Source organism: Cervus canadensis, chromosome 30, assembly GCF_019320065.1.
Source record: "Cervus canadensis isolate Bull #8, Minnesota chromosome 30, ASM1932006v1, whole genome shotgun sequence".
NCBI lineage: Eukaryota > Metazoa > Chordata > Mammalia > Artiodactyla > Cervidae > Cervus > Cervus canadensis.
Genome location: NC_057415.1, coordinates 37649512 through 37675552, shown reverse-complemented (window position 1 = coordinate 37675552; position 26041 = coordinate 37649512). Strand labels below are relative to the sequence as shown.

The following is a 26041-nucleotide window of genomic DNA, read 5'->3' as shown; positions in this document are numbered from 1 at the left end:
CATTGTCATCGTCCTCTCTTTTGTTCTCCCTTGTTCCAGGCCTTCAAGAGCGCGCTGATGAGCTCCTACTGGTGCTCGGGGAAAGGGGATGTGATCGACGACTGGTGCAGGTGTGACCTCAGCGCCTTCGACGCCAGTGGGCTCCCCAACTGCAGCCCCCTCCCGCAGCCGGTGTACGTATGTATGGTCCCTCTCCCTCGGGCCACCCCTTTCCACGAGCTCACACGCCTGTCCTGCCAGCCCCGGCCACGGCTTGCTTCTCCTCCCAGGGTGCTTCACCAGAGGCCCGAAGTCTCCGGGGGCCTGCTTCCTCCTTTCAAGAGCATGGCGCTTTGGCAGAACAAAATCGCGGCTCAGGGGTAGACACTTACACTGCAGCATGTGCTATTTTAATAGCGCCAAGCCATCTATCATTACTTCTTTGAATTCATCCATTCGGCAAAAGTTTGCTGGATACCTACTACTGTTTTGTCAGGCCCTGTGTTGACCACTCGGGCTACTGAGAGAGAGAAAGGGTAGGACCTTTTCTAAGCAGCTTTCTAGTATTCATTCGTTCAACAAATAAGCTCTGAACCCCTGCTGTGTGTCAGACACTGGAGAGTTCATTCATGAGCAAGACAGGCAGTGTGTGCACTTAGGGGGTTGACCCTTCAGGGAAGGGGACAGATGGCAAAGCAAAAACAGAAACAACATACCATTTAAACGTTTAAATAATGAAAACATGCAAGAAAGAGAAAAGAGGTGCTAATGGAGAGAACAACATGGGGAGGCTGTAGTTGGAAAAGAGGGAGATAGTCTGGAAGCCTCTCTGAGAGGACCTGAATTGGAGTCAGACTTGTCAGGCAGCCAATGGCAACAGACATGGTTCAGGAAAAAGACAGAGCCCATGGGAAAGCCCTGACCCCAGAAATTCACCGTTTGAGGAAGTAGAGGAAGGTCATCTTGATTAAGGGAGTAAGCTTAAGAAGGAGGGTGGAGTGGGGAGCAGAGGAAATGCGGGCAGGAACCAATATTGAGGATCCCTTGTGAGACAGTCATTGAAGAGTTGGCAGCTATGGTGGAGAGAGAGAAGGAAGCCGGGCTGTGGGACACGCAGAGTCACCGTCGTGTTCCTGTCCCCAGCTTGCTGTGTGACTGTGCAGATCATGCTCTTTTCTGGACCTTGCTTTTACCTTCTGTGAAACAAAGGGATTGCACTTCCTTCTCTCAAAGGCACCCTCCCCGTTCTCACCTTCGAGCATTCTGTTATTTCTTGCTTTATAAAAGGATTCCTGCCCTCTGTGAGGGATTATTGATTTAAGGATATTGAAACATTGACTGTTATACTGGGGGACTGAAGAGAATGGCAGGGAGGCTGGAAGGTACTGTGTCTGAAGGCACTGCCAATTTAATTGACAACGAAGCATCATGGAGAAATAGTTTAAACAAATGGCAAGCTAATCAATTTTCTGTGAGCACATACTGTGCGCTTGGATTATTTTCCTGGGTTCCACATCGATCCTGAAAGGTAGCTCTTCTTATCCCCATTGTAAACAAGGAGACAGAGGCTGAAAGAGGTGAAATTAGTTGCCTAAGTATATGTAAAGGGTTACTGGTGGGTTGAATCGGAGTTTGAAACCAGACTGAAACCCATACTTTTAATCTTGACACATGCACACTTCCTTGGGGCCCAGACAATACTGGGGGCTGGCAAAAAAACTCCACTTTCCCTGTCACCCCCACAGGCTGCGGCTCTCCCCAACAGTAGAGCCCTCTAGCACCGTGGTCTCCTTGGAGTGGGTGGACGTTCAGCCAGCTATTGGGACCAAGGTCTCTGACTATATTCTGCAGCACAAGAAAGTGGACGAGTACACAGATACAGACCTCTACACGGGTAAGTAGAAAGCCCAAGGCTTCCTCTTTTGTTGAGATGGTGTGACAGAGGAGGGCAGTTGGGATTATCTAAATACCTCTGCAGACTTGGTGTTTTTTGAACTGAGAAGACATCAGGAGGTGTCATTGTTTGGTGTCTGTGACCTCCTGCCCCCACCTGTGTGGGTTTTGGTGTGATTTTCAGCAGGCGAAGGTAGCAACGTGTACTTGGAAAGCATTTCTGAATCTCTAAGTTGGATCCTCAAAGTCGTATACTAAAGTGTTAGTTAATTCAAACAAGGCTTTGACCTTTTCTACTTGGAAAGGTCTACAGGTTACCTTTTTGAAGACCTTGATCTGTAAATATATTAACTCTGGGACTGAGATAAAGTCGTTCAAGAGTTTCCCGTTTCTGCTGTGATATGCTGAGATAGTTGTCTTTCGTGTTGGGAAAGAGGATATGGAAATCATCCAGACCTGCAGAAGAAGATGGGAAAAGTGGCTCTTGAGCGCTTTGTGACCAGTCGCTTTTTCCGACTCTTTGTGACCCTTCTGTCCATGGGATTCTCCAGGCAAGAAGCCTGGAGTGGGTGGCCATTTCCTCCTCTAGGACTGAGTGCTTTGAGTATTCTTAAAGAGTGTACAAGAGGCTGCTTCATCCTGAAGGTGGGTCTGCAGGGCTGGTCTGGCTTAGGGCAGGCGGGGAGCCTGGGTCTGTAGGAGCTGGAATTGAGGCTGGGCCGTGAGGGCAGGCCCGGTGCCGGTGAATGTCCAGGGCCTGGGACTGTGGGAGCCAGCCTGATTCTGGGGTGGGTCAAAATCTGGAGTTGGTGCTAGCTGACCTCATGTTGGGCCCAGATGGAAACCTGGGTTCAAGGGTAGATCCCTTGGGGGCCTTTGGAGCTTTCAGGTGCCGAGGTGGGATGGGGGCCTGGGTTCACGGGGGCCCACAGGGAGCCTGGTGCTACAGAAGCTGCAGGGGCCCTGGCCCCAGCACTTGCTGGGTTGAGCCAGAGGCCTGGATCCACACAGACATCTGCTGGGAGCCGCCTGCGGCGAGCTGACTCTGGAGTGCAGGTGGAGTGGGTCTCGGCTTTCTCTTTCTTTCCGTAGGGATGGTTCTCTCTCTGCCCTGGGCTGCTCAGGCCTGGGGAAGAGGTTATAGAAGTAACATGAATCTATCTTTCTGACCCTCCTCAAAGCATTTTTTTTGGTTACTTTTGTGCTTCACCTGGGAGCTACAATCTCTATTTACCTAGAAACCTTAATTCTTGTGGATCTATTTCTGTGCATGGACAATTATTCAAGTTGATATTTCGGTTCAAGTTGTCCCCACAGTGCTGTGATTCAGATGGGTTCAAATCATTTTTCGGTGGAGGTGGTTAGAGGGATGATGCGGGTACTGGGGGTAGGGGGAGAGAGGCAAGTGTTAAAAATTCTTAGGTCACTGTTTTGCTGATAGTAGTCGCTGAACAATTACCAAGTCTTTTTTTATAGATCAAGTCATGAATCCCAGAGGGGTCTGTGACCTTCCCGAAGTCCCAGAGCTGGTCTGTCTTACTCAGAACACAATGCTCGTATCTTTATTTATTATATTTGACGGTCACAAGCTGAATGCTAGTTTGCTGCTTTGCTTTAATTAGAAAATGAATGTTGAATTGTGTGTGTCACAGTTTATGTTTCTTAGTTTGTTAATATGGTAAATTATATTGATACATCTTCAAACAATTAAAAAAAAAAAAAAGCCTTGCATTCCTGGAATAAATCCCACATGGTCATGATACACTCTTTTTTATATATTGTTGTCCTTGTTGTGTTAAAATTTTGTTTAGATTTTTGTATCCTTGTTTGTGAGGGGTTTTAATCAGTAGTTTTCTTGTAAAGCTTGTGTCTGTGTTGCTGTCAGTATAACTCTGGACTCTCAAAATAAATTGCTAGACTCTTCTTTTTCATTTTCTCAAAGAGTTTAGGTAGATTCAGAGTTTGGGTGGTATATTTTTAAAAATTGTTTGGTAGAATCCACAAGTGAAATAATCGGAACTTGGAACTTTTCTTGGTTTAAGTTACTAATTTAATTCTCTGATAGATACAGGGCTATTCAGGCTATGTATTTCTTCTTAACTGACTTTTGGTACCTTGTGTATTTTAAAGGATTTAGCTATGCCATGTAAGTTATAAACTTTACTGGGAAAAAACTTGTTAGTGATATTCTGTTGTTATTTTTAGTATTTATGGAATTTACAGTGATGTCAATCTCTTATTCTTGATATTGGTAATTTCTTCCATTTCTCTCTCTCTTTTTTTCTGATCTGGAAAGAGTGTTATATAATTTATTTATCTTCTCTAGGTGCATGCTCATGCTCATTCACGTCCAACTCTTTGCGATCCTTTGGACTGTAGCCTACCAGGCTCCACTGTCCAGGGGATTTTTCAGGGAAGAATACGGGAGTGGGTTGCCATTTCCCCCTCCAGGGGACCTTCCCAACCCAGGAATCAAGCCTGTCTCCTATGTCTCCTGCATTATCAGGCAGATTCTTTACCACAGAGCACCTGGGAATCCCTATCTTCTTAAAGAATCAGCTTTAATTTCACCTATTTTCACTGTTATTTTCCATTTCATTGATTTCTACTCTGATCTTTGTTATTGTTGTTGTTTTCCTTTTGATTATTTTGGATTTTGTTTGTTCCTGTTTTTTTTTGTTGTTGTTAATTTTTAACTTGGTAGCTGAAGTTGTTGATTTGAGATTTTTCTTGTAAGACATTCTAATTTCCCTTTTGTTTTCTTTATTGACCCATGGATTCTTTAGATGCATATTACTTAATTTCGAAATATTTGGAGATTTTTAAGATATCTTTCTCATCGAATTTTAATTTGATTCTACTATATCAGAGTATATACTTTTTATGACTTTAATCTTTAATTTTTTATGTTATTTTATAGTGGAGTAGAGTTAATTAACAAGTCGTGTCTTAGGTGTACAGCAAAGCGATTCAGTTATACATATTTTCAAATTCTTTTCCCATTTAGGTTAGTATAAAATACTGGGCAGAGTTCCCTGTGTTATGCACTAGGTCCTTGTTGATTATCTGTTTTAAATATAGCAGCGTGTACATGTCAGTTCCAAATTCCTGATCTTTTCCTCACCCTGATCCTTCCCCCCGATAGCCATAAGTTTGTTCTCTATTTGTTTTGTTAGTAAGTTCATTTGTATTGTTTTTTGTTTTGATTCCACATGTAAATGGTATCATATAATATTTATCTTTCTCTGACTTCACTTAGTGTGATAATCTCCAGGTCCCTTCATGTTGCTGCAAATACATCATTTCATTTTTAATGCCTTAGTAATATTCCATTGTATATATGTATCTCTCTCTCTCTTTTTTAAATCCATTTCTCAGTTGATGGACATGTAGATTGCTTCCATGTCGTGGCTATTGTAAATACTATGGCAATGAATATTGAGGTGTGTGTATCTTTTTGAATTGTGGTTTTCTCTGAATCGATGCCCAGGAGTGGAATTGCTGGATCATTTAAAATTGATTGAGACTGATTTTATGGCATCAAATTTGGTCTATCATTGTTTTCAGTGCCCAGGTTAAAATCATGTCTACCCTTCTATTTATTGATGAGTTTTTCTGTGAATACCTGTTAGATCAAATTTGTTGATTGTGATTTTCAAGTCTTCTGAATTCTTTCTGATTTTCTGTCTTCTTACTGTTCAGTACTTGAAAGTGTAGTATTGAAACCTCTGATGATGATTGTGGATATATCTGTATATTTATCCTTATAGTTCTATCAGTTTTTACTTTATGCATTTTTAAACTCTTATTCACTGAATAAACATTTAGAATTTTTATATCCTCTTGATGAATTGATCCCTTTATTACTATGATATGGTTGTCTGTATCCCTTCCTCCTTTGTCGTATAATAGATTAGGTGAACATCAATGCATGAGTTTATCTCTGTGTTTTCTATCCTCCATCGAGTCACATTTTTGTTTTTATGCCAGAGTCATACTGTCTTGATTGCAGTAAGTTTTTTGTGTAGTTTGAACTCAGGGAGCATGGTTCCTTCAGCTCCATTTTTTTTTTTCCTGAAGATTGCTTTGATTATTTGGGGTCTTTTGTGTTTCCATACAAATGTTGAAAAAAAAAATGTTCTAATTCTGTGAAAAATGCCTTTGGTAACTTGACAGGGATTGTAGATTCCTGTAGATTGTAGAATCTGTAGATTGTTTTGAGTATTATTATAGTCATTTTCACAGTATTGATTCTTCTGTGGTATATCTCCATCTGTGTTGTCTTTAATTTCTTTCATCAGTATCTTATAGTTTTCTGAGTATAGGTCTTTTGCCTCTGTAAGCAGGTTTATTCCTAGGTATTTTATTCTTTTTGTTGCAGTGGAAATGGGACTGTTTCCTTAATTACTCTTTTTTTAAATTACTCTTTCTTATATTTCTTTGTTAGTACATAGGGATGTAAGAGATGTCTGTGTATTAATTTTGTATCCTGCTACTTTACAATATTCATTGATTAGCTCTAGTAGTTTTCTGGTGACATCTTTAGGATTTTCTATGTATAGTATCATGTCATCTGCAGGCAGTGACCATTTTACTTCTTCTTTTCAAATTTAGATTTTACTCATTTCTTTTCTTCTCTGTTTGGCCTGGCTAGGAATTCCAAAACAATGTTGAATAAAAATAGCAAGACTGAACATCCTTATCTTATTCTAGATACTAGAGGAGATGCTTTCAGTTTTTCACCATTGAGAATTATGTTTTTTGTGGATTTGTCCTATATGACCTTTATTATGCTGAGGTAGATTCCCTCTATGCCCACTTTCTGGAGAGTTTTTATCATAAATGGGTGTTGAATTTTGTCAAAAGCTTTTTTTTTTCCATCTATTGAGATGATCATATGGTTTTTATTAATCAGTTATGTTTGGTAGAATTTGTGTTTGAAACCATCTGGTCCTGGACTTTTGTTTACTGGAAGACTTTTAATCATAGCTTTAATTTCATTACTTGTGAATTTAATTACTTCATATTTTATATTTTTTCCTGCCTCAGTCTTGGAAGGTTGTTCCTTTCTAAGAATTCATCCATTTCTTCCAGGTTGCTCAGTTTTTTGGCATATAATTGCTTGTAGTAGTCTCTTATGGTTCTTGCATTTCTATGATGTCAGTTGTAACTTCTCTTTCATTTCTAAATTTATTGAATTGAGTCTTCTCCCTTTTTGTCTTGATGAATTTGGCTAAAGGTTTATCAATTTTGCTTATTTTCTCAAAGAGCTTTTAGTTTCATTGATCTTTGCTATTGTTTTCTTCATTTCTGTTTCATTTCATTCTGCTTTTATCTTTATGATTTCTAACTTATTTTTTCCATCTGTTGCTGCTGATGTTCTTTCTGTAATTGCTTTAGGTATAATGTTATGTTGTTTCTTTGAGATATTTCTTGTTCTTAAGGTGGGATTGTATTGCTATAAAATCTCCCTCTTAGAACTACTTTTGCTGCATTGCATAGGTTTTGAGCCGTCACGTTTTCACTGTCATTTGTTTCTGGGTGTTTCTGATTTCCTCTTTGATTTCCTCAGTGATTCATTGGCCATTTAGTCGCATATTGCTTAGCTTCCATGTGCTTGTGTTTTTTACAGTTTGTCTTTTTCCCCCCCACAATTGATTTCTAATCTCATAGTGCTGTGGCCAAAAAAAAGATACTTGATACAATTTCAGTTGTCTTAGGTTTACCAAGGCTTGATTCATGACCCAAGATGTGATCTGTCTTGGAGAATGTTCCATGTTCTCTTGAATAGAAAGTTTATTCTGCTGCTTTTGGATGGAATGTCCCATAGGTATCAATTAAATCTATCTGGTCTAATGTGTCATTTAAGTCTTGTGTTCCCTTATTAATTATTTGTCTGTATATCTGTCCATTGGAGTAAATGGAGTGTTAAAGTCCCGCACTATTATTGCGTTAATGTCAGTTTTCGTTTTTATGGCTGTTAGCATTTGCCACATGTATTGAGGTTCTTCTGTGTTGGGTGCATAAATATTAACAACTATTATATCTCCTTGGATTGATCCCTTGATCATTAGGTAGTGGCCTTCCTTGTCTCTTGTAACAGTCTTTATTTTTGTCTGATATGTGTTCCGCTACTCCAGCTTTTTTTTAATTTCCATTTGCATGGAATATCTTTTTCCATCGCTTCTATCTTCTTTAATTGATTCCATTTTGTTTCTTTTGTTGACTTATTATAGTTATAACTCTCTTTTCTTTTATTAGTGATTATGTTACATACATTCATATTTAATATATCACAATGTGCCCTCAGGTGCTATTACAGCACTTCATATACAGTAGAGGAACCTCCTATAGTGTACTTTTATTTCTCTCCTCCAAGTCTTTATCTTGTATTGTCGTACATTTTACTCATATAAAGATGATTCATAATTCATTGCTACTTTCCTTAAAGAGTAAATTACCCTTTAAATATATTTAATTAATAAAATTAGTTTTATGTGTTTACTCATGTACTTACTTTTTTGATGCTCTTCATTCTTTCACATACATCCACATTTTCATCTGATTTCATTGTCTTTCTGCCTGAAAGATATCTTTTATTATTTTTATATTTCAGCTCTGTTAATGATGAATTCATTGTGCTTTTTTTTTTTTAAGCTGTTACTGCTGGATATAGTATTCTAGACTGACATACTTTTCTTTTTGTAATTTAAAGATGTTGCTCCTATATCTAGCTTAAGTTATCTGTATTGAGAAATCTCTCTTATTTCTATTTTTGGTCTGCTACATAAACATACTCCCCTCCCCCTGGCTGCTTCTAAGGTTTTTTCTTTACTATTGGCTTTGAGCAATTTATTATTTATTATGTTTGAGTTTTATTAAGCTTCTTAGATCTATGGGTTTAAAGTGTTATCCCATCTGGAAAGTTGGGGGCCATTATTTTTCCTGTCTCTCCATCTTTTTTCTCCTTCAGTGACTCTAATAACGAGTGTATTTAGTCACTTGAAAATGTTGTTTATCTCACTGATGCTCTTTTCATTTTTAAAAATTATTTATTTTTTGTTTGTTTAATTTTGGATAGTTTTTAGTGCTCTGTCTTTAGTGTTTCCTGCAAAATCTAATCTACTGTTAATCTATGCGGTGATTTTTTTTTTTAACTCAAACATTGTAATTTTCATCTTAGGAAGTTCAGTTTTGATCTGGCTAGTATATCTATTTCTTAACCTTTTTGATTTATGGAATAGAGTTATAATAATGGCTTTGATGTTCTTGTTTTATAATTTTAACATCTGTGTAAGTTCTGGGTCAGTTTAAATAGACTGATTTATCTCCTTATTATGTGTCGAATTCCCTTTTTCTTTGCATGCCAGGTAATTTTTGGTTGAATGCCAGGCATTGTGATATTTGCCTTGTTTGGTGCTGGATATTTTTGTATTCCTATAAATATTTTTTAATTCTATTCTGAGACACAGTTAAGTTACTTGGAAATAGTTTGATTCTTTTTGGTCTTGCTCTTAAGATTGGTTAGATGGAACCAGAGCAGTGTTTAGTCTAGGGCTGGTTATGCCCTACGACCAAGGCAAGACACTTCTATGTCTTCTACACAGGGGCCATGGACTGTGGAATTTTCCAGTGTGACTGGGAGGAATAAGCACTATTCCGGCCCCTCTGTGAGCGATGGGCGTTGTTCTGTCTAACCCTCTTGGTTTCGTAGGCTCCTTACACACATCCGTCAACCAGTACTCTGATGAGTATTGAAAGATCTCTTAAATTTTCTTTCAGTACAACTCTCTTCTTTCCATTATTCTACTCTATAAGCTCTCTACATTTTGGTCTTCCCAGACTAAGAACTCTGTCTTAATTTAGGGAGTCTACCAGGCATCTCCTTGCTGTGACCTAGAAGCTCTCTAAAGGCAGGAATCTGGGGAAGTTTTAGGGCTCACAGAATTTATTTTCCATATTTCAATATCTCTGACCTCTGATGCCAGGTTTTCAGTTTTAAAACTCAAGTTCTTTTCTTTTAAAAAAAAAATTAATATTTCAGGCAGTAGGGTAAATAAATCTAGTCTCTATGTCACCATCTAGTCCAGAAATGGAAATCTAAGATTCTTTCTTCTGATTGTTTAGGAACCAGTGTTCTTACCTAGGAGTTCTTTTTTATCTTTTTTTTCCTTTGATAGAGATAAACTTTTTTGTTACATGATCTGGGAGCACTCTACAGATATTACCCCTTCTTCTTCCTGCTACCCTTCATAAGTTTGAAGATAATGGCATATCTGCCACCATCTTTTCAGGTTCTTCTAATTCTTTCTTGTGCTACTTGCCCTTAATTCTCTCCACCATCCAGTTCTTGAATTTTTCAGGGACAATTGTCTTTAAAGAAGCAAGATAATGACTCTTATGTCTTTGTAATTTGATATCCTTCCACAATACCTGACATACATAGACGTTTAATGTTCACTAAATTGAATTGTATATGGGTAGGTTTATACATGTCTTAAGTTTTCAATTCTGATGTTATTTCCTTGAGTGCTGTGTGGTCTTATGAAGTCCCAGAGACTAGCTGAGTACATCATAATCCTAAAATGTGCCATGATTAATTGATGCCAAAGATGATTGGCAGTGGATTTCAGAAGCAGGAATCTTATCTACTTACCTCCATGCCACTTTTACTATATCTCAACAATCTCAAAGGTGACCTTGGACCAATTTTAACAACTTCAGTCTCTTTATTGAGCTTTATCTTAGAAAATGCAAGCCTAATTAAGGAGCTTGGGCTTCTTTATTTTTTGAAAACCTAGCTTCTGCTTTCAGCTTCCATCACTTCTCATTGAGAAATCAAGAGCCAGTCAACATCCTTTCTGAGTCTCAGGTTCCCTATCTGTGGAATGGGATAGCTACTAGCTACTTTGAGGGTCAAATGTAGCACAGTTCTTGGAACATGGTAAGTACTAATAAACTGTAGCTGCTTGTAATTTCCTTGCATAAAAAAAAAAGAAAAAGAAAAAAGGAAACTTCAATGTTAGGAAGAAAATAAACAATAAAGTAAGGCTTAAGACGTGTTTTGTTAGCGCGTTAGGATTACTCACACATTTGGCCAGGTGAGGCCAGAATAAGGAAATGTGGGCTTTCTCTTTGATCTCTCTGGGTTTTTGCTGGCAGCTGAGTCCGGTGCTGTAATTGTTTATTCACAAGCTCATGCATGCGTGTGCACAGATATACATGCATACACACATTCTTTCTCTTTCTCTCGCTCACACACACAGGCGCACACACATTCTTTCTGACTGCCATCTGTTCAACACCCTTTTGAACTAGCTGTTGAAATGCTCACTCTCCCTCCCCGTCTCCCTCTCCCGCCCCCCTCCCCTGGGTTTGGAGCTGCTTTCTCTCCTTCAGAGAGGCCATTGCTCTGTCCGTCCTGGGACTCTATCGGGAAAGCCAAGCGTAACTAGCCTCCTGTTCCAGTTGTTTGGAGCAGAGACGGGGCTTGTTTTGGGGGGTGGCTGAATTCCCCGCACGCTAATCTGTCATCAATATTAAAAACAGACGTCTGGTCCTCCCACGTGGCCTCATCAGAGCAATTGGCATAGGTTTGGGCCTCTTGGGCAGGGGTAGTAGATGCATGGGGCCTGGGGGCTGGAATAAGGAGGCGGGCTGAGGCACAGGAAGATTTAATGAATCCAAACCCCATGTTTGATCTCCAGAGGAAAAGGCTGAGGAAGGTGGGATGGCGGGGCTCGTCCAGAGGTTACATACAGGAGTTAGTGCTAGAACAGGACCCTGGTTTCTATACCTTCTCTCCCTGCCAAGGCCACACATCTTTCCACCAGTGATTTTACCTCTGGTGGGCATTGGTGTTGTTGAGAATAAACCAAGAAGCAGATAGAAATTAGAGAACCTAAAGTGTCTGTGTTTATGGGCAGGATGGAGTATTTGCACAACTTGATGGCCTCGGGGCGGGCGGCGGGGGCTCTGACCTAATAGAAAACATAGCCCTTCAGACACATTGCTTCTTTGTCCTACAAGGCAGTTCTGAGAATCCCCAGACTTTAGAGTGGCAGGACCATAGGCAGCGAGTCCCACCCCTCACTGTAAGGGTCAGAAAGGGAAAGACAAGAAGGAGAAGGGTCTCAGCCAATGTCATAACCTCCCCCCTCCACACTCCCCTGCATTGTCTATGGTCATCTCCTGAAATATTTCTTTAACCTTTTAAAAACCAGAGACTTCTCTCTCTGACTGCCAGAGTCCCAGCTTCCAGCTTTGGGTTTTTAGTTCAGGGCTGGAAGGCCAGCTGGCTCTGTTGGTCTATACCCCGACCAGGCAGCAGGCCCTCTCCACCACCCCCCACACCTCTTCATGAAAGACAGCAGCATCTGGAGCTGGTCCGTGCCCCATTCTGTGCTGGCATCCGGGAGCCTGATGGACTGCTCCCCAGCTGACCAGCAGCAGGCTCTCCTCCCAGCACTCTCCTCTTATCTCCATGTCTCCCATCCTGTAACCTCTCTCTCTCTCTCTCTCTCTCCTTCCTTCCTTCTTGTTCTTTCTGTATTTCTGTCCCTCTTGGCATCTGTCTCTGTCTGCTCTTTTGTCTTTTTTTTTTTTTTAACTTCATGTCACCTTCTGTCTATGTCTCAGTTTATCTTTTCCTATCTTTACGTCTTCAATCTGCTTAGGCACAAGCTGCTTATCTGGTTTCATCTAGAACTGAGTCAGGAACAAGGTCCTAAATGGTCAGAAGATGGCCCTATCCACCCCAACCCCGTTCTCTCTTCCCTCCCTCCTGTTTCCATCAAGCCTCATCCACAGCAGAAAGGACACCCCTACACACACCCTCTCTCCCTCGCCACTCCCTCCACCCCAGCATCCCTTCTTAGGCCTCAGATTGCTGGCCTTGTCAAGTGAAGGGGAGCAGTGATGGAGGCGAGATGTGTGGGGAATCAACTCCCGGCAAAGGCCCGCCCGGCCCCCAGCCCCCAGTAGCCAAGAGGACGGTGGCGGCAGGGCTGTGATGCAGCGACTGCATCGGAGCTGTTTATGAAATACCGTAGGAATTACTCATAGCTCCTCGAGCGGCGCAGGCCGTGGCTGAGCTGTACCCTTTGTCTGAGAAGCCAGAGGGGCCCTCACCCGCCTGCCGTCTGCTGCCCTGGACCAGCTTGAGGGAGGTGATGTCATCGGAGCCCAGGCCCCGCTCCCCCAGCTCGAGTGGAGGGGGATGAGGGAAATATGTGTTACAGGGCGAGGTACAAACCAACAGGACTGCGAACATCTGGAACTGATCTCAGGTCCTCAGAAAATGTTTCTGTCACTCGAGCCGCTCTTGGGGTGAGAGGTTTCTCAAGTCAAGGGCCTCCAAAGGGAAAAGGTACTTGGAGGGTCTTAATTCTCTCCATTCCCGCATGCCACCCAGCCTGCCTTCTATATCACAGGGTGTTTTTTTTTTTTAAACAGTTCACAAAACCCACTCATCTGTTTCATTCGTGTATATGGAACTCTTACTATGGTTCAGATGCTACAGAGCATGGTGGGCATGGAATAGGAGCAAGACAGGCCTGCTTCCCTCTCTCATGGAGTTTTCGTGTCCACCAGGAGATAGATGCGACTTTCCAGGTGGTGCTAGGGGCAGAGAATCCACCTGCTGGTACAGGAGACACAAGAGACGTGAGTTCAGTCCCTGGGTTGGGATGATCCCCTGGTGGAGGGGATGGCAACCTGCTCCAGTATTCTTGCCTGGAAAATTCCACAGACAGAGGAGCCTGGCAGGCTACAATCCATGGGGTCGCCATGGATACTGCCAAGCACACATGGGTTTTGGGTTTTAGGAGATAGATACAGTTTAGCAAGAAATTACGCTAAGCATGGTCGGTGATGAGACAAGTTGGATACTAGAGCAGGGATTAGAAGATTCTAACTCAGCTTAGTGGTGTCAGTAAAGACGACACAGGAAGTGAGTTCAAGATCCTGTGCCCACTAGTTAATCCTACCGGTTAAACCTCACTTAAGAATACCAGCTCCCACGTAGGACTCACCCTCTGGCCGAAAAGACTGCTCTTCTGGTGTCCTTTTCTCCCCACTGCCACTTGTCACCCTGCTTGACCTTTGAAGCAGCTGGGCATCACCCACCTTGGATACCAAGAGAGGAAAAGGTAGCTTTCCCTCTGTTCTCTCTAGAACCTCCTTCCAGGCCAGAGAAGAATTAGGATACGCAGGTGCCTACCTCTCAGTCAAAGACTTTTTTAGGGTTCAGTCCATCCTGCCTTATGACCCTAAAATGCAATCATCCACCCCAGAAGATAAAATCAAATATCATCCAGATCCATACTGGATCTATCATCCAGTATCCATCCAGCTTTAATTTGATAAAATCGAACATCATCCAGTATCTACCTTCTTTCCTGAACGGACACTGATTCTCTAAGCATCAGTGCTGGTGTTGGAGTTTTTTTTCCTCCACCTGTACTGTACTCGGGAGATGTTCAGATCCTCCTGGGTTCCCTGCTCCGGCCACGCTGTCTCTCCCTTCTTCATCTGCGCATCTCCAATGAACTTGCCCTTCATGTCCCTCAGCCTCCTGCTGCCAATCCACACCCTGGAGTTGTCCTCATGCGACATTGCTGTCCCAACAAACATCATTAGCTCCCGTGTCCCACTTTCTGACCATTGTCTTTTATCCTATCTGATTTTTGATCTCTTATTCCTACCACACCTTTTAACTCAATTTGATTTCCCATTTCTCAGTATCACTGCTCTATTTCCATCCATCGGTTTCAACTTCTTTTATTTTTTTTTTCAGTTTCTTTTAAAGTCACCTCCTTATCCATGTGAAATGGACTGTGTGTTTATGTCCCCCTAAAATCTGTATGTTGAGACCTTAACCCCTGATAGTATTAAGAGATGGGGCGTTTGGGCAGTGATAAGGTCATGAGGGCAGGGCCTTCATAATTGGATCAGTGTCCTTTGAAAGGACACCCCAGAGAAATTCCTCACTCTTGCACCATGAAGTTACAGTCAGGAGAAGGCCATTTATGAGGAGTGTACCCCAAATCTGTTGATGTTTTGATTGTGGACTTTCCAGCTTCCAGAACTATGAGAAATGCATTTCTATTGCTTCTGAGCTACCCATCATGATATTTTGTCATAGCAGCCCAGACGGGCTGAGGCACCATGGCAGAGCTCATGGCTCATAATTTAATCACTGTTCTCAACCACCTCCGGATCTCTTTTGCCTTTCTGGTCTTCAGCTGCCTTGCTTGGCCGAACACCTACAATGGATGCATGTCAGCTCTCCATCTTCTCCTCTGCTAGTGCACACACCAAACAGCCGGAGAATGTGCGCAGCTGAGGATGCTTGTCACCAGTGTGTCATCAGTCACCAGGGTCAGCCTGGTTCTTCATGCTACCAGGCAATCCTGCTAGACTTCTGTCAGTTTGCTTTCTGTCTCACCGTCCTTCAACTCATGGCAACTTATCCTTCCCCCACTCTCAGCAAATGATTGTGTCTCTTCATTTGCAGAGAAGATATACGAGTATAGGAAGTAGGTAAACTTCTCTCCTTAACTGTTTTAAATCCACATGCTTCTTTCTGCACATTCTTCCCCTCCTGAAACAGTGCAGGAGGGTCCCTTTTCCTCTCTAAAGTTAATCCTTCTATTGCCCTGTTTCCTGTACCCTACTAACTTCCTAGGAAACTTGACATATCAGTTATCTCCTATATTCTCTGTTTCCGGCCTCTCCTTCTTTAGTTTCCAATCTCTCCTTCCAATCTCTCTTCTCTTTACTGTCATTTAAATGTGTTCTTCTGTTTTTCTTTAAAACAAATTCCACGTCTTGCACTATATCATGACTATCCTGCTGCTTTTCTTTATAAACACATCTTAGAAGGTAGAGTCTGCAGTGGCTGACTTCATTTCTTCACTTTCCACTCATTCCTCCACTCCCACTGCTCTGTCCCCGGCTACCTCCAAGGTTACTGAAACCTCTTTCTCCACAAACATCTGTAACCTCCATGTCTTATATCCAAGAGCTTTGTTTGTGGCCATGGATTTCCTTTGTATCTTCAAGCATTCTACAGGATTCAGCATTCCCTTCTGAAAGCTTTGTGGCTTTGTTGTTGTTGTTCTTGGACACCAAGCCCTCCTTCCTGGTCTTTACACCTGCCTCTGGGGAACTCCACTCCAGCCTCCCTGGCAGACTGTGTCCTCCTGTCTGCTCTTTAAATCCTAGAGCACCTGAGATCTTGGTCTTTATCTCTTTTTTTTTTTTTTCCTTCAGCTTAAACTCTCTCTCTCTGGACTCGCATCCACTCCCATAGTTAAACCCAATATATTCACGGCTCTTACATTTGTGTTTTCACTTCTTCCTTCTGAGTTTTCTGTCCATATCCAACGCAAGCAGTTCAAACTCAACATGCACAACTGAACTCCCACTAGTGGGCTCCTGACGACCTGCTCATTCCCTCTCTACAACTGGTACCACTATGAAGTCAGTTCCTTGAAGCAAATTCCCAAGATTTAGCTCTTTTCTCTAGTTTTTCTCTATATTCAACTTATAACCGAGTTGTTTTGCCTTGATCATCATCATTCTTTCCCCCAGCTTTACTGAGATGTAACGGACATACAACGTTATCTCTTCAATCTATTCCTTTCTTTCTATTCTCATGGGCTGGTCTAAAGCACCTGTCATCTTTGCAACCGCTTTCTAATTAGTCTTCCTATTAGCCACTATTCCATCCCTTTCAGGTATCAATTCTAGAGTGAGACTCACCCTTCAAAATACAGCTTCGGATCCTATCCAGAGCCTAGCACAGTGCTTGGCATATCAAAACCACTTGATAAGTATTTGATGAATAGATTTATAAATATCATTTCCCTAATGTAAATCCTTTAAGAGCTTCCCATAGCTCTGATAACTAAATGAAAAAAAGAAAATTGGCATGACCTCTAAGGTTATAAATAACTGCTTTTGGTCACGTCTCCAGCCTACTATCTGCTCTTGATAGATTGCACTGATTTTCTTTCCCAATTAGGTTTCTACATTCAGAGCTCAGCCTAAATGCAATTAATCTAAATTTCTAGATTATATTTGGCCCTTTCATTGATTATGTAAACTTTTAGCATTTAATATTCCCTTTGTGGCACTTAGCTACAATTATGATGGATGTATTTTGATTTGGGGAGGGGGAAGAAGAGTAGAACATTTGCCTTTTCTCTCGGGAATACCAGCTCCTCCAAAGTGGAGTGACGTTCATCTTTTTCATGACTCTACCCCAGTGCCTATAAAATGCCAGGATTATAGGAGGCGCATAATAAAGACCTGAAGTGTGAGCAGGAAGCAGTGAGATGAAGTACAAGTTGAGAGGTATATGAGGACAGAAAACATTCAAGGTAGAAGGAGAAGCATATGCAGTGACCTTAGAGTATAAAAGGGTGGCATGCTGGAGGATACATTTGGAGTGGTGGAAATAGAAGAGACTGTAGAAGGGGTGAGATTATGGTGAGCTGTTTAGGGCATACTAAGGAGTGAACGTTTCATCACCCTTGCTGCTCTATTGGAAGATGAATTGAAGGGCCCTTGAATCCATTATTTCATTTTCTCTGCAAATTATTCCTTCCAAGTGAGAGGGAATTATCATCTCCATTTGCTGGTGAAAGAGTTGAAGATGAGGCTTGTAAAGTTGATAGTTGGAGAGCAAACTTCTCAGAAGAGTGGGATCAAGAATCGAATGTGGGTCTTCTGACTGTTTAATCCATGTTTCTTTCCATTTCTCACTGCTAGTGTAATACTAGTCAGAGGCAAGAAGCCCCAAGATTTGGGGAGCAAAAAGAATGGCTGACTTCTTTTTTTCCCTACAGAACTTCATTGCCCTAGAAAGGATTCTGTGTGGCAGTGAGGGGTGGGCTAGGCGGCCCAGTCAGTAGGACCAGGTCTCCGCTTCTGTTGCCCACCTGCAGAGATGGCCAACCTGGAGCTGAGAGGAGGCATCAAAGAGATGGTCTAAGGTGAAAAGAGAATATGAGAAAAGGGGTCCACCTGCAAGGTTTCTCCCCCCTCCATCTGACATGGGAAGCTGGGAGAGAAGTAGGTCTTCCCTCTAAGACATTATCATGTGCCTTGAAAAAGCTAATTAATTCTCTGTTACACCTCGACTCTCTCTCTCTTTTTTTCTTCCCCACCAAGACCACTGTAGATAACTTCCTCGCCATGCTCCCCTGTCCTTATTCTTACCCCTGTATTCAATCTTCCTCACACTGCCAGGATCTTATCTGTCTATACTTGTGTTTCCCCAAGCATATTTCCCACATATGACTGCATTAAGGAAACAAAAACCAGGACTAACACCAGTATTTCTCAGTCTTGTTGTGAACAACCAAGGAATGATGTATGATATGTGTGTGTGAGATACCTGGTGTATAGAATATACGATAATCACGCATCTTCTTTTGTTTGTCCTTACCATTTTTGAAAATATACATAATGCTCTTATCTGAAGTAATTTCCTTTAAGCTACAGATAACAAGCCAATGGCTTTTTAACATGTTTGAGTAAGTTGTCAACACTTGAAATCAGGAATATTTTTACTTTTTTTTAAAAATTCCTTTTCTACTGAAAAAGCGTCGTTTTTGTTAACCCTGGGCTCTTCTTCCCACATAACAGGAGAGTTGATTAGCAACTGCTCATTTGCGAGAAGGCGTGTATACTCTAGTTTGCCATATCCCTCTTCTTCCAGGTTGTCTGACACCCAGTCTACTACTTTAACGTGTTATGTGCTTTGCCCCTGTAGATATCTGAATGTGCCGTCTCTAACTTAGACCAGGGACAGAGGACGTCATCCCTTGAGAGTTTTGTATTCACCATTTCTTGAAATATTTTCACCTACTTCTTGGCATGACATAGACAGGGGGTTTAAACTGACTGTTGAATCATAACAGAAATATCTTATTCAGATCACCTCAGTGTTTGATTTTTACTCTGTGCCCCACAAGACTTCTAGCTTTTTGAGGGTGTCTCTCCAGTTGATCACTGAATTCATGTGTTTATTTTCCCTAGCACACAGTATGATTTGTAGTAGAAGCCTAATGGGTAACCATAATGAACATGCAGAAAATGAACAAAGTTGAGATGCTGTGGTAAACTCATTTAATCTTCTAGATAACCCCATCGTGAAGTTACTGCCTTTATTCTAATTGCACAGACGCATAAGCAGGTTCAGAAGTAGGCCACTGAGCATTATGCATCCAGGATCCTTAAATGTCATACTCACAAGACCCTTACAGATCAGTTAAGCCAGTCTCCTCAATTCAGGTGAAGGGGCTGAACCACAGAAGTCAAGCAGCTTCCACTCAGTCTGCTGGTGAATTCAGATCGGCACAGAGGCAGGATCTCCTGGGCCCAGCCCAGTGCTGCTGTCCCTACCAAGTGCCCTTAGGAGTATCCAGGCTTGGATTTGGCCCGCCAGTTCCATTTCTAGTCTTTATAAACTTCCTGTGATTGAATTCCCTCTCCTTGAGTCATCTTGTCCTGCCTCTCAAGGGAGAGATTCTGGGTAGAGCCCTGGAGCTCTGAGAGATGAGATCAAGGAGTTATGTTCACTTGACCCCAAACCCGTCAGAGAGAACTCAGTTACCCTGCCCTGAGTTGGCCTCACCTACTCTCATGGTAGAAGGCAAGGGGGGAATACCCTGGAGAGAGGGAATTTGGTTATTAACCAACAATGAAGATGAGCTTATTAGAGAATAATAATGGGACTTGAGTATTCCCTCCATGATTCCCAAGGTCCTTTTAGAATCATAGGAAATCTGGAAGAAACCATAGGGATCACAGATAAATCTCTACCCATTGTCCATTCCCCACCCTTCACATCTTAGTCATTACAGATGAGGAATAAGACTCAGAGAAGTGACTTGACTGAGGTCAAAGTTCATGAATATAATTCTGTAAGCGTAGAGGGCATATCAAGAGTCCTAGAATAATTGCTGCCCTCAGCATTGACCATTCAAGTGCCAAAGAGTTGTATCACAACTTCTGTGAATTCGGGTTCACTCATTATTTCATGCCCCTGGCAGGAGTCATCCTTTAGGAGCATCTGAGTTTTGGGGAGAAAACCTCCAAGAAAGGAACATACCATTTTCAAAGGCCAGAAAAGACACAGGCATTCGTATAGGCAAATAATTCCTTTATATATCCCTCCTTGAGATGTATTTTCATTATATTTGAAAAAGAGAATGATGCAACTCAAAGTCTTTCCCTTTCTGAGCTGACTTTTACGAAACCAATGCCTAACCTAATGTGTAAGGGCAGAAGTCAACACTCAACTTCTTTCTCATCCTCAGACATATCAAGCCTTGCATCTATTTAACCTCCACCTGGGTCAGGAAGATCCCCTGGGGAAGGAAATGGCAACCCACTCCAGTACTCTTGCCTGGAAAATCCCATGGAAGGAGGAGCCTGGTGGGCTACAATCCATGAGGTCACAAAGAGTCGGACACGACTGAGCGGCTTCACTTTCTTCCTTTTTAACATCCACCTAGAATTTCCTGCCCCTACTTGTTTGGATTGTTAGCACCTTCATAGCAGTTGGTTTCTTCCTTCTTTTGTTTTCTTCTTCACTTCGAGGTTTCCCTGACCGCCCAAATATAAGCTTACTTCTCTGTCTCTCCTGTCGCATCCCCCGGTAGTATTGCTCTGACATCACTGACCATTCTCTGAAATAAACTCACTTGTTTATGTTTTTGCATATTTATTTTTGGTTCCCCTGCTCTTGAATGTAAGCTCTATAAGGGTGAGGACATCAATTGTCTTAATCTATGCTGTATCCCTAACACCAAAAATATGCATTATGCTATTATCAGAACTCATAAAACCAGACAGTTAAACCCACCACGAGTGGAGAAGCAAAAAGGCATCCACTATAAAGAGAGCGAAAAGGAGGATGAAGCAAGAGGGGTAGCATTTATTAAGCACCTGCTCCATACTAGAAACTTCGTATGCACTACAGAAAGTGCAAAGTTAACTAAAGGGAACAGGAAAGAGAACCAATGCTTATTGAACATTTATATAGGGGGTGTCCCTATATTATTTAATCATCAGAATTATTCTGAAAATAGCTATTATTATCTTTACTTCACAGAAGGGTCAGAGGGACAGAGTCACTTGCCAATGCATATAGAGTTGTTAAGTGACAGCGTTAGGGTTTGAACCAAATTCTTTCTCCTTCGGAAGTCTCTATTCTCTTGTCCCTACTCATAAAATCAGCTTTTTAAATTAAAAAAAAAAAAGAGAGGATGTAATTATCAATAAAACTAAATACAGTTTTTAAGGGGTATGTTGCTGACTGGGGAGGAAGGACTTGGCATTGTTTTCACAGCACAAACCATGTGGCGACTTAAACTCTGAGTCACTTGGGTCATATCCTGGGCTGGGACTGAGGTTCCCCATGGTTCATTATGCTGGGGATGGATGTGCTGGCATTGGGTGCGTGATGAATCTCACCTTCGGAAGGTTACATCTGGCTTTTCTGCAGCAGCCGAGTGTCTCAGAGGAGCCCCGGGCCTGGAGCATTGAGGAGATGAGAGGTGACAGAACAGACAGTCAATGAGTAGGCTCAACTGGCCGAACCTAAAGTGACAGCAAAACCCACTGTCAGTGAGCTTGGGTTCTCCTAATGCTCGTCACCTAGAATCAGCTACATGGACCCCTCTGTCGATGATTCTGCAGTTTATAAGTCGGAGTTTTCTCTGCATGCCAAGTTGATACTGGTGGCTCGTGTTTTTAAATTCTTGTCTAGCTGACCCGTAGTTATGGACCACATACCATGTGCCAAAGTTGGTTCCAGGCACTGGGGAAACGTTAGAGATGGTTTGTTGGTTCGTTAGATTATCTGACTCATTCAAAGTCAGAAAGCATGTACTCATGCTGTTTTTTTGTTTTGTTTTTTTTTTTATCTGGATAAAATCCTGGACGATTGGGAGCAGGTGGTTTACTTGACAGGAACACGCAGGGAGCAGTTGTGAAGCTGCTTGGGCAGTGACAGCAGGAGGAAAGGAAACCACCACAGGGGTGTGTTCAGCAGGTTATCACCGAGGTCCTGTGGGCTTGGGTACCTTCTGGGGACAGCTGCCTCCCAGAATTGCAGCCTGAGGGTGCAGAGTTGGAGTGTGTCTGCTCTGGCTCCCTGCACATGAATTTGGAAGATTCTGGTTCCTTCCACTTCTGGGCTATGCTTACCCTTTTGAGCTGAGAGTTTGGATGGCATCAAGGAAGGCCTCAGGCCTGAAAGCAGAAAGATACCCCTGCCCTGTCTTAAGCTGGAAGTTGCTGGGGCATCACAAAGTAAGTCTGAACTCACAATGGACCTGTCTATTTCAGTTGAGGCTGAAATCAGAGACTAGGGATATGTGGTGACCTCATACTTGCTCAGAAAATTTGTATATTGAACAACTGCATTTGCCAAGCATACCGCTGTGTGCTTAGAAACCAATGTTGTTGTTTAGTCACTAAGCCGTGTCTGACTCTTTGCAACCCCAAGGACTATAGCCCACCAGGCTCCTGTATCCATGAGATATCCTAGGCAAGAACACTGGAGGGGGTTGCTAGTTCCTTCTCCAGGGGATCTTCCCAACCCAATAATCTAAGCCGTATCTCCTGCATTGCAGGTGGGTCCTTTACCACCAGGAAACCTTCTGGAAACCAACGGGGACATGATAAATATTATCCCTTTTCTTTTGAAGCACCCAATCTGGAAAGAGAGAAATAAAAAACAGACAACTGTATGATCATAAAGTAAAAATGAAATATGACTAAACAGATAAAAAATGCACAATGGAATAAGATTAGTTTGTGTTGGGGAACTGGTAATCAAGGAGGTCTTCATGACCTTTGATCTTAGCCTAGAAGGATAAGAAGAGTTTCAATAGTAGAGATGAGTAAGAGGCAATCCAGACAGAGGAAAAAAAAAACATAGAACTAAAAATAGGTGTGAAGACAGAAAAGAAAGAGGCCTGGAGGAGGAACACAGCCTGAGAGGGACTGGAGTTTGTGGTCAAGTGGGCGAGTGCTGTGAAGGCCAGGTGAAGATACTTGGACTGTATTCTCTGGGCAGGAGAAAGCGATGGAAGGTGTCTGTGGGCCTAAGATGTGGTTAGAATATACACCTTCTCATTCTCAGTTAAGAAAGGCTGGCTGCAGGTGAGGTATCCTGGGTGGTGGCAGGATGCCTCCACTAGGGTGGGGGCACCCTAGTAAGCCCCTCTAGCCTTGGCTTTTATAGGGTCTTGGCAACAGAACAGAGGCTCTCATTTGGACAAGTGGGATCAAGGTAAACATATAAAGCAGGTTAGCTCCCTCCAGACATTCTCTCCCTCTGACGTCCACGTGGAGAATGACATTAGCATCCCATTCCACCAACCAAGGCAGTTTGATCATTTTTATTAATGTGTGGCCTAGTGAGTTTCCTCAGCCTTCATCCATCAAACACGGCATCATGCCTTCAAGAGCAGCCCACACCCAGTGCCTCGGAAGCCCATAGATCATGCCTTGAGGCAGAGAAGCAGATTCCCTTTTATCTCCCTTGCAAAAGCACAGATGTTTGGAATGTCAGTAAATGCACCCAGCCTTCCTTGGGGTTCGGGCACGGCTTCTCCTGGGATGACCTCTTTGGAATCCTCATTCCCAGCGCATTCCGGGCAGACAAGTTCTGCATGTGCTTCTTTAGAGCTGGCTCTGCCTCACTCTTCCAGCCCATGCGTCATGGGCAATGCATGTGTGTGGTCACATCTGCCTTGTCTCAGCTGCCAAGGCCATTTGCAAGGCACCTACTCATCGGTGTCTGAAAAATTGTTTACCTTGATATCCAGATGCACGCCTTAGCTTTAGACCTCACCCACATCTCCCCGTTATCATCTGAGGAAGTAAAGCAGAGTTAGGAAGGGCTGGGTCGGGAGACCCGACGTGAGGCTGAGGCCCTGGGTGATCTTGGCACCCTCCCCTGGGCCTCCGTGTCCCCGTCTCTGAAACCAGGTGGTTGAAATGGGTCACCTCTGAGGCCTTTCTGCCTTTAAGGTGTATGATTTCAAGCCTCTCAGGTGTTAAATGAATTTATTACCTCTATTCTTCTACTCATTCTTGGCAAAGCACCTCTATTTTTTGAAATTTCTCTGAAAGTATAACACTTGTATGTATATCTGATGATACTGATCTTGTGTATCTTGATGAATTGTCAGAAAGTGAACACAACCCTGCAACCGATACCCAAATCAAGAAACAGAGCGTTACCAGCCTTTTAGAAGCTCACTCTGTGCTCCCATTCAGACACAGTCCCTCCTCAAGGGTAAATCACTACCCTGACTTCTTTTAATATTGATGAATTTTGCTGGCTTTTGAAGCTATATTAAAAAAAAAATTGTGCGATATGCATTCTGTTCTGTCTGGGTTCTTTGGATCACCGTATCGTGGAATTCATTCATATTGTTAGAGTTGTAGATCATTGCCATCATTATTATTTTCATTGTTATTATCATTTCCCTTGTTCTCAAGGGAAGCTGAAATTTTTTAAAAAATTAAATGTATTTTAATTGAAGGATATTTGCTTTACCATATTGTGCTGGTTTCTGCCAAACATCAACATGAATCAGCCATAGGTTTACCTATATCCCCTCCCTCTTGAACCTTCCTCCCACCCCTGTATGTTGTTACAGGGCCCTGGCCTGAGTTCCCTGGGTCATAAAGCAAATTCCCATTGACTATTTTACATATGGTGATGTAAGTTTCCATGTCACTCTCCCCATACATCCCACCCTCTCCTTTCCCCCGACCCACTGTGTCCATAAGTCTGTTGGCAGCAGCTTTTATATCTAGTGACAGCAAGTTAGCTGAGCTTTTCTGTCTGAGAAGATTCTTCTTTTTTTTTTTTTTTTCAGTTTATTTCTTTCAATTGGAGGCTAATTACTTTACAGTATTGTACTGGTTTTTGCCATACATCGACATGAATCAGCCATGGGTATACATGTGCTCCCCATCCTGAACCCCCCTCCCACCTCCCTCCCCATCCCATCCCTCAGGGTCGTCCCAGGGCACCATTCTTGTGAATGAGCTCTCTGAGATACATAAAGGTAAGATCGATAGGTGACCGTTGTTATGTTGGGGGAAGGATATAATGAGGGCGTTCGGTGGCTTGAAGAAGGCTACCATCTCAGTGACATTTGAGAAGCTCTGAAAATCTGGCTTTCAGTTGAGCTGCTACTGGAGACAAATAGGTACAAGATCCTCACCGCCTTCCCTTGTATAGTCCAGAAGCTCTCAGGGGCATTACAGTTGAGCCCCACAGAGGGAGGCTCAGCGCAAGAGAGGAAGGAGTCTGAATGGCATGTTGGGCTCAAAGCCATGGTGTGCGGTGCCGCCTCGGCACGGTGAGCGTCACCTAGCAACGAGGAGTGACAGGTCATCTAAGGCGTTGTAGGCCTGGAAGCCTGAGTCTGGGCCTCTTGCGGCCGAGGGAGTGGGGTTGTCCTGTCTTGGAGAACCTCAGTGGTCTGTGTTAGGCAACTTTCTAGTGCCATCTCCTTCTTCGGCACCTGGCCTGGAGCCACACAGAACACCTGGTCTCCAAAGTGATGTCACGTGGCAGGGATCACAGGCAGGGATCACAGGACTCGCCAGGGGAGGCTTGATGCTATTCTCTCTGCTCTTGCCGCAAGGCCCTGGGAAAACTTGACTGCAAAAATCTCCAGAAGTCTTTCACAGTTCAGAGGGGGAAGGGTTAGACTGGAGAGAGACGCTGGGTGCCTCAGCAGTGTGTGCATGTGGAATTAAGAGACATCATTCCAAACACTGGAAGAAGAGTTTGTGGTCCAAGTTGGTGAAATTGTCTACAGATCATACATTCATTCACTCGCTCAGTAATCATTGATCGGATTTCTATTAACTGTCTATTCAATGTGCTTGATGCTTTGAGAAGTTATATGTCTTCAACTGCAATCTGTCCCTCCAGCAATTTTCATTCGTTCCATCTTTTCTTGATGTAACAGGTATGTTGACCTCTGGATAAAAGGCTCCATGTGGCCACATCTCTTTTGATATGGTTGATAATGAAGCATTTCATGGGCAGAGTTATCTTCCTGGGACACGTTAGATATGGAATAGATATGTGCTCATTTGGGGGGGATCATTGTTA

The 26041-nt window shown here is 42.6% G+C and overlaps 1 protein-coding gene across 4 annotated transcripts in view; it reads left to right on the top strand.

The window, feature by feature from the left end:
* The window catches only part of ASTN2 (astrotactin 2), a 989097-nt gene that overhangs the window by 824188 nt on the left and 138868 nt on the right, over window positions 1–26041 (top strand). For 3 of the 4 annotated variants that reach the window (XM_043453335.1, XM_043453336.1, XM_043453334.1), the window contains 2 exons: window positions 40–173; window positions 1725–1873. In XM_043453335.1, the coding sequence (XP_043309270.1) occupies window positions 40–173; window positions 1725–1873 (283 nt within the window). Of the gene's footprint in view, window positions 1–39; window positions 174–1724; window positions 1874–20204; window positions 20566–26041 lie in introns of those variants that run through there. The other variant, XM_043453337.1, reaches the window with a different exon arrangement.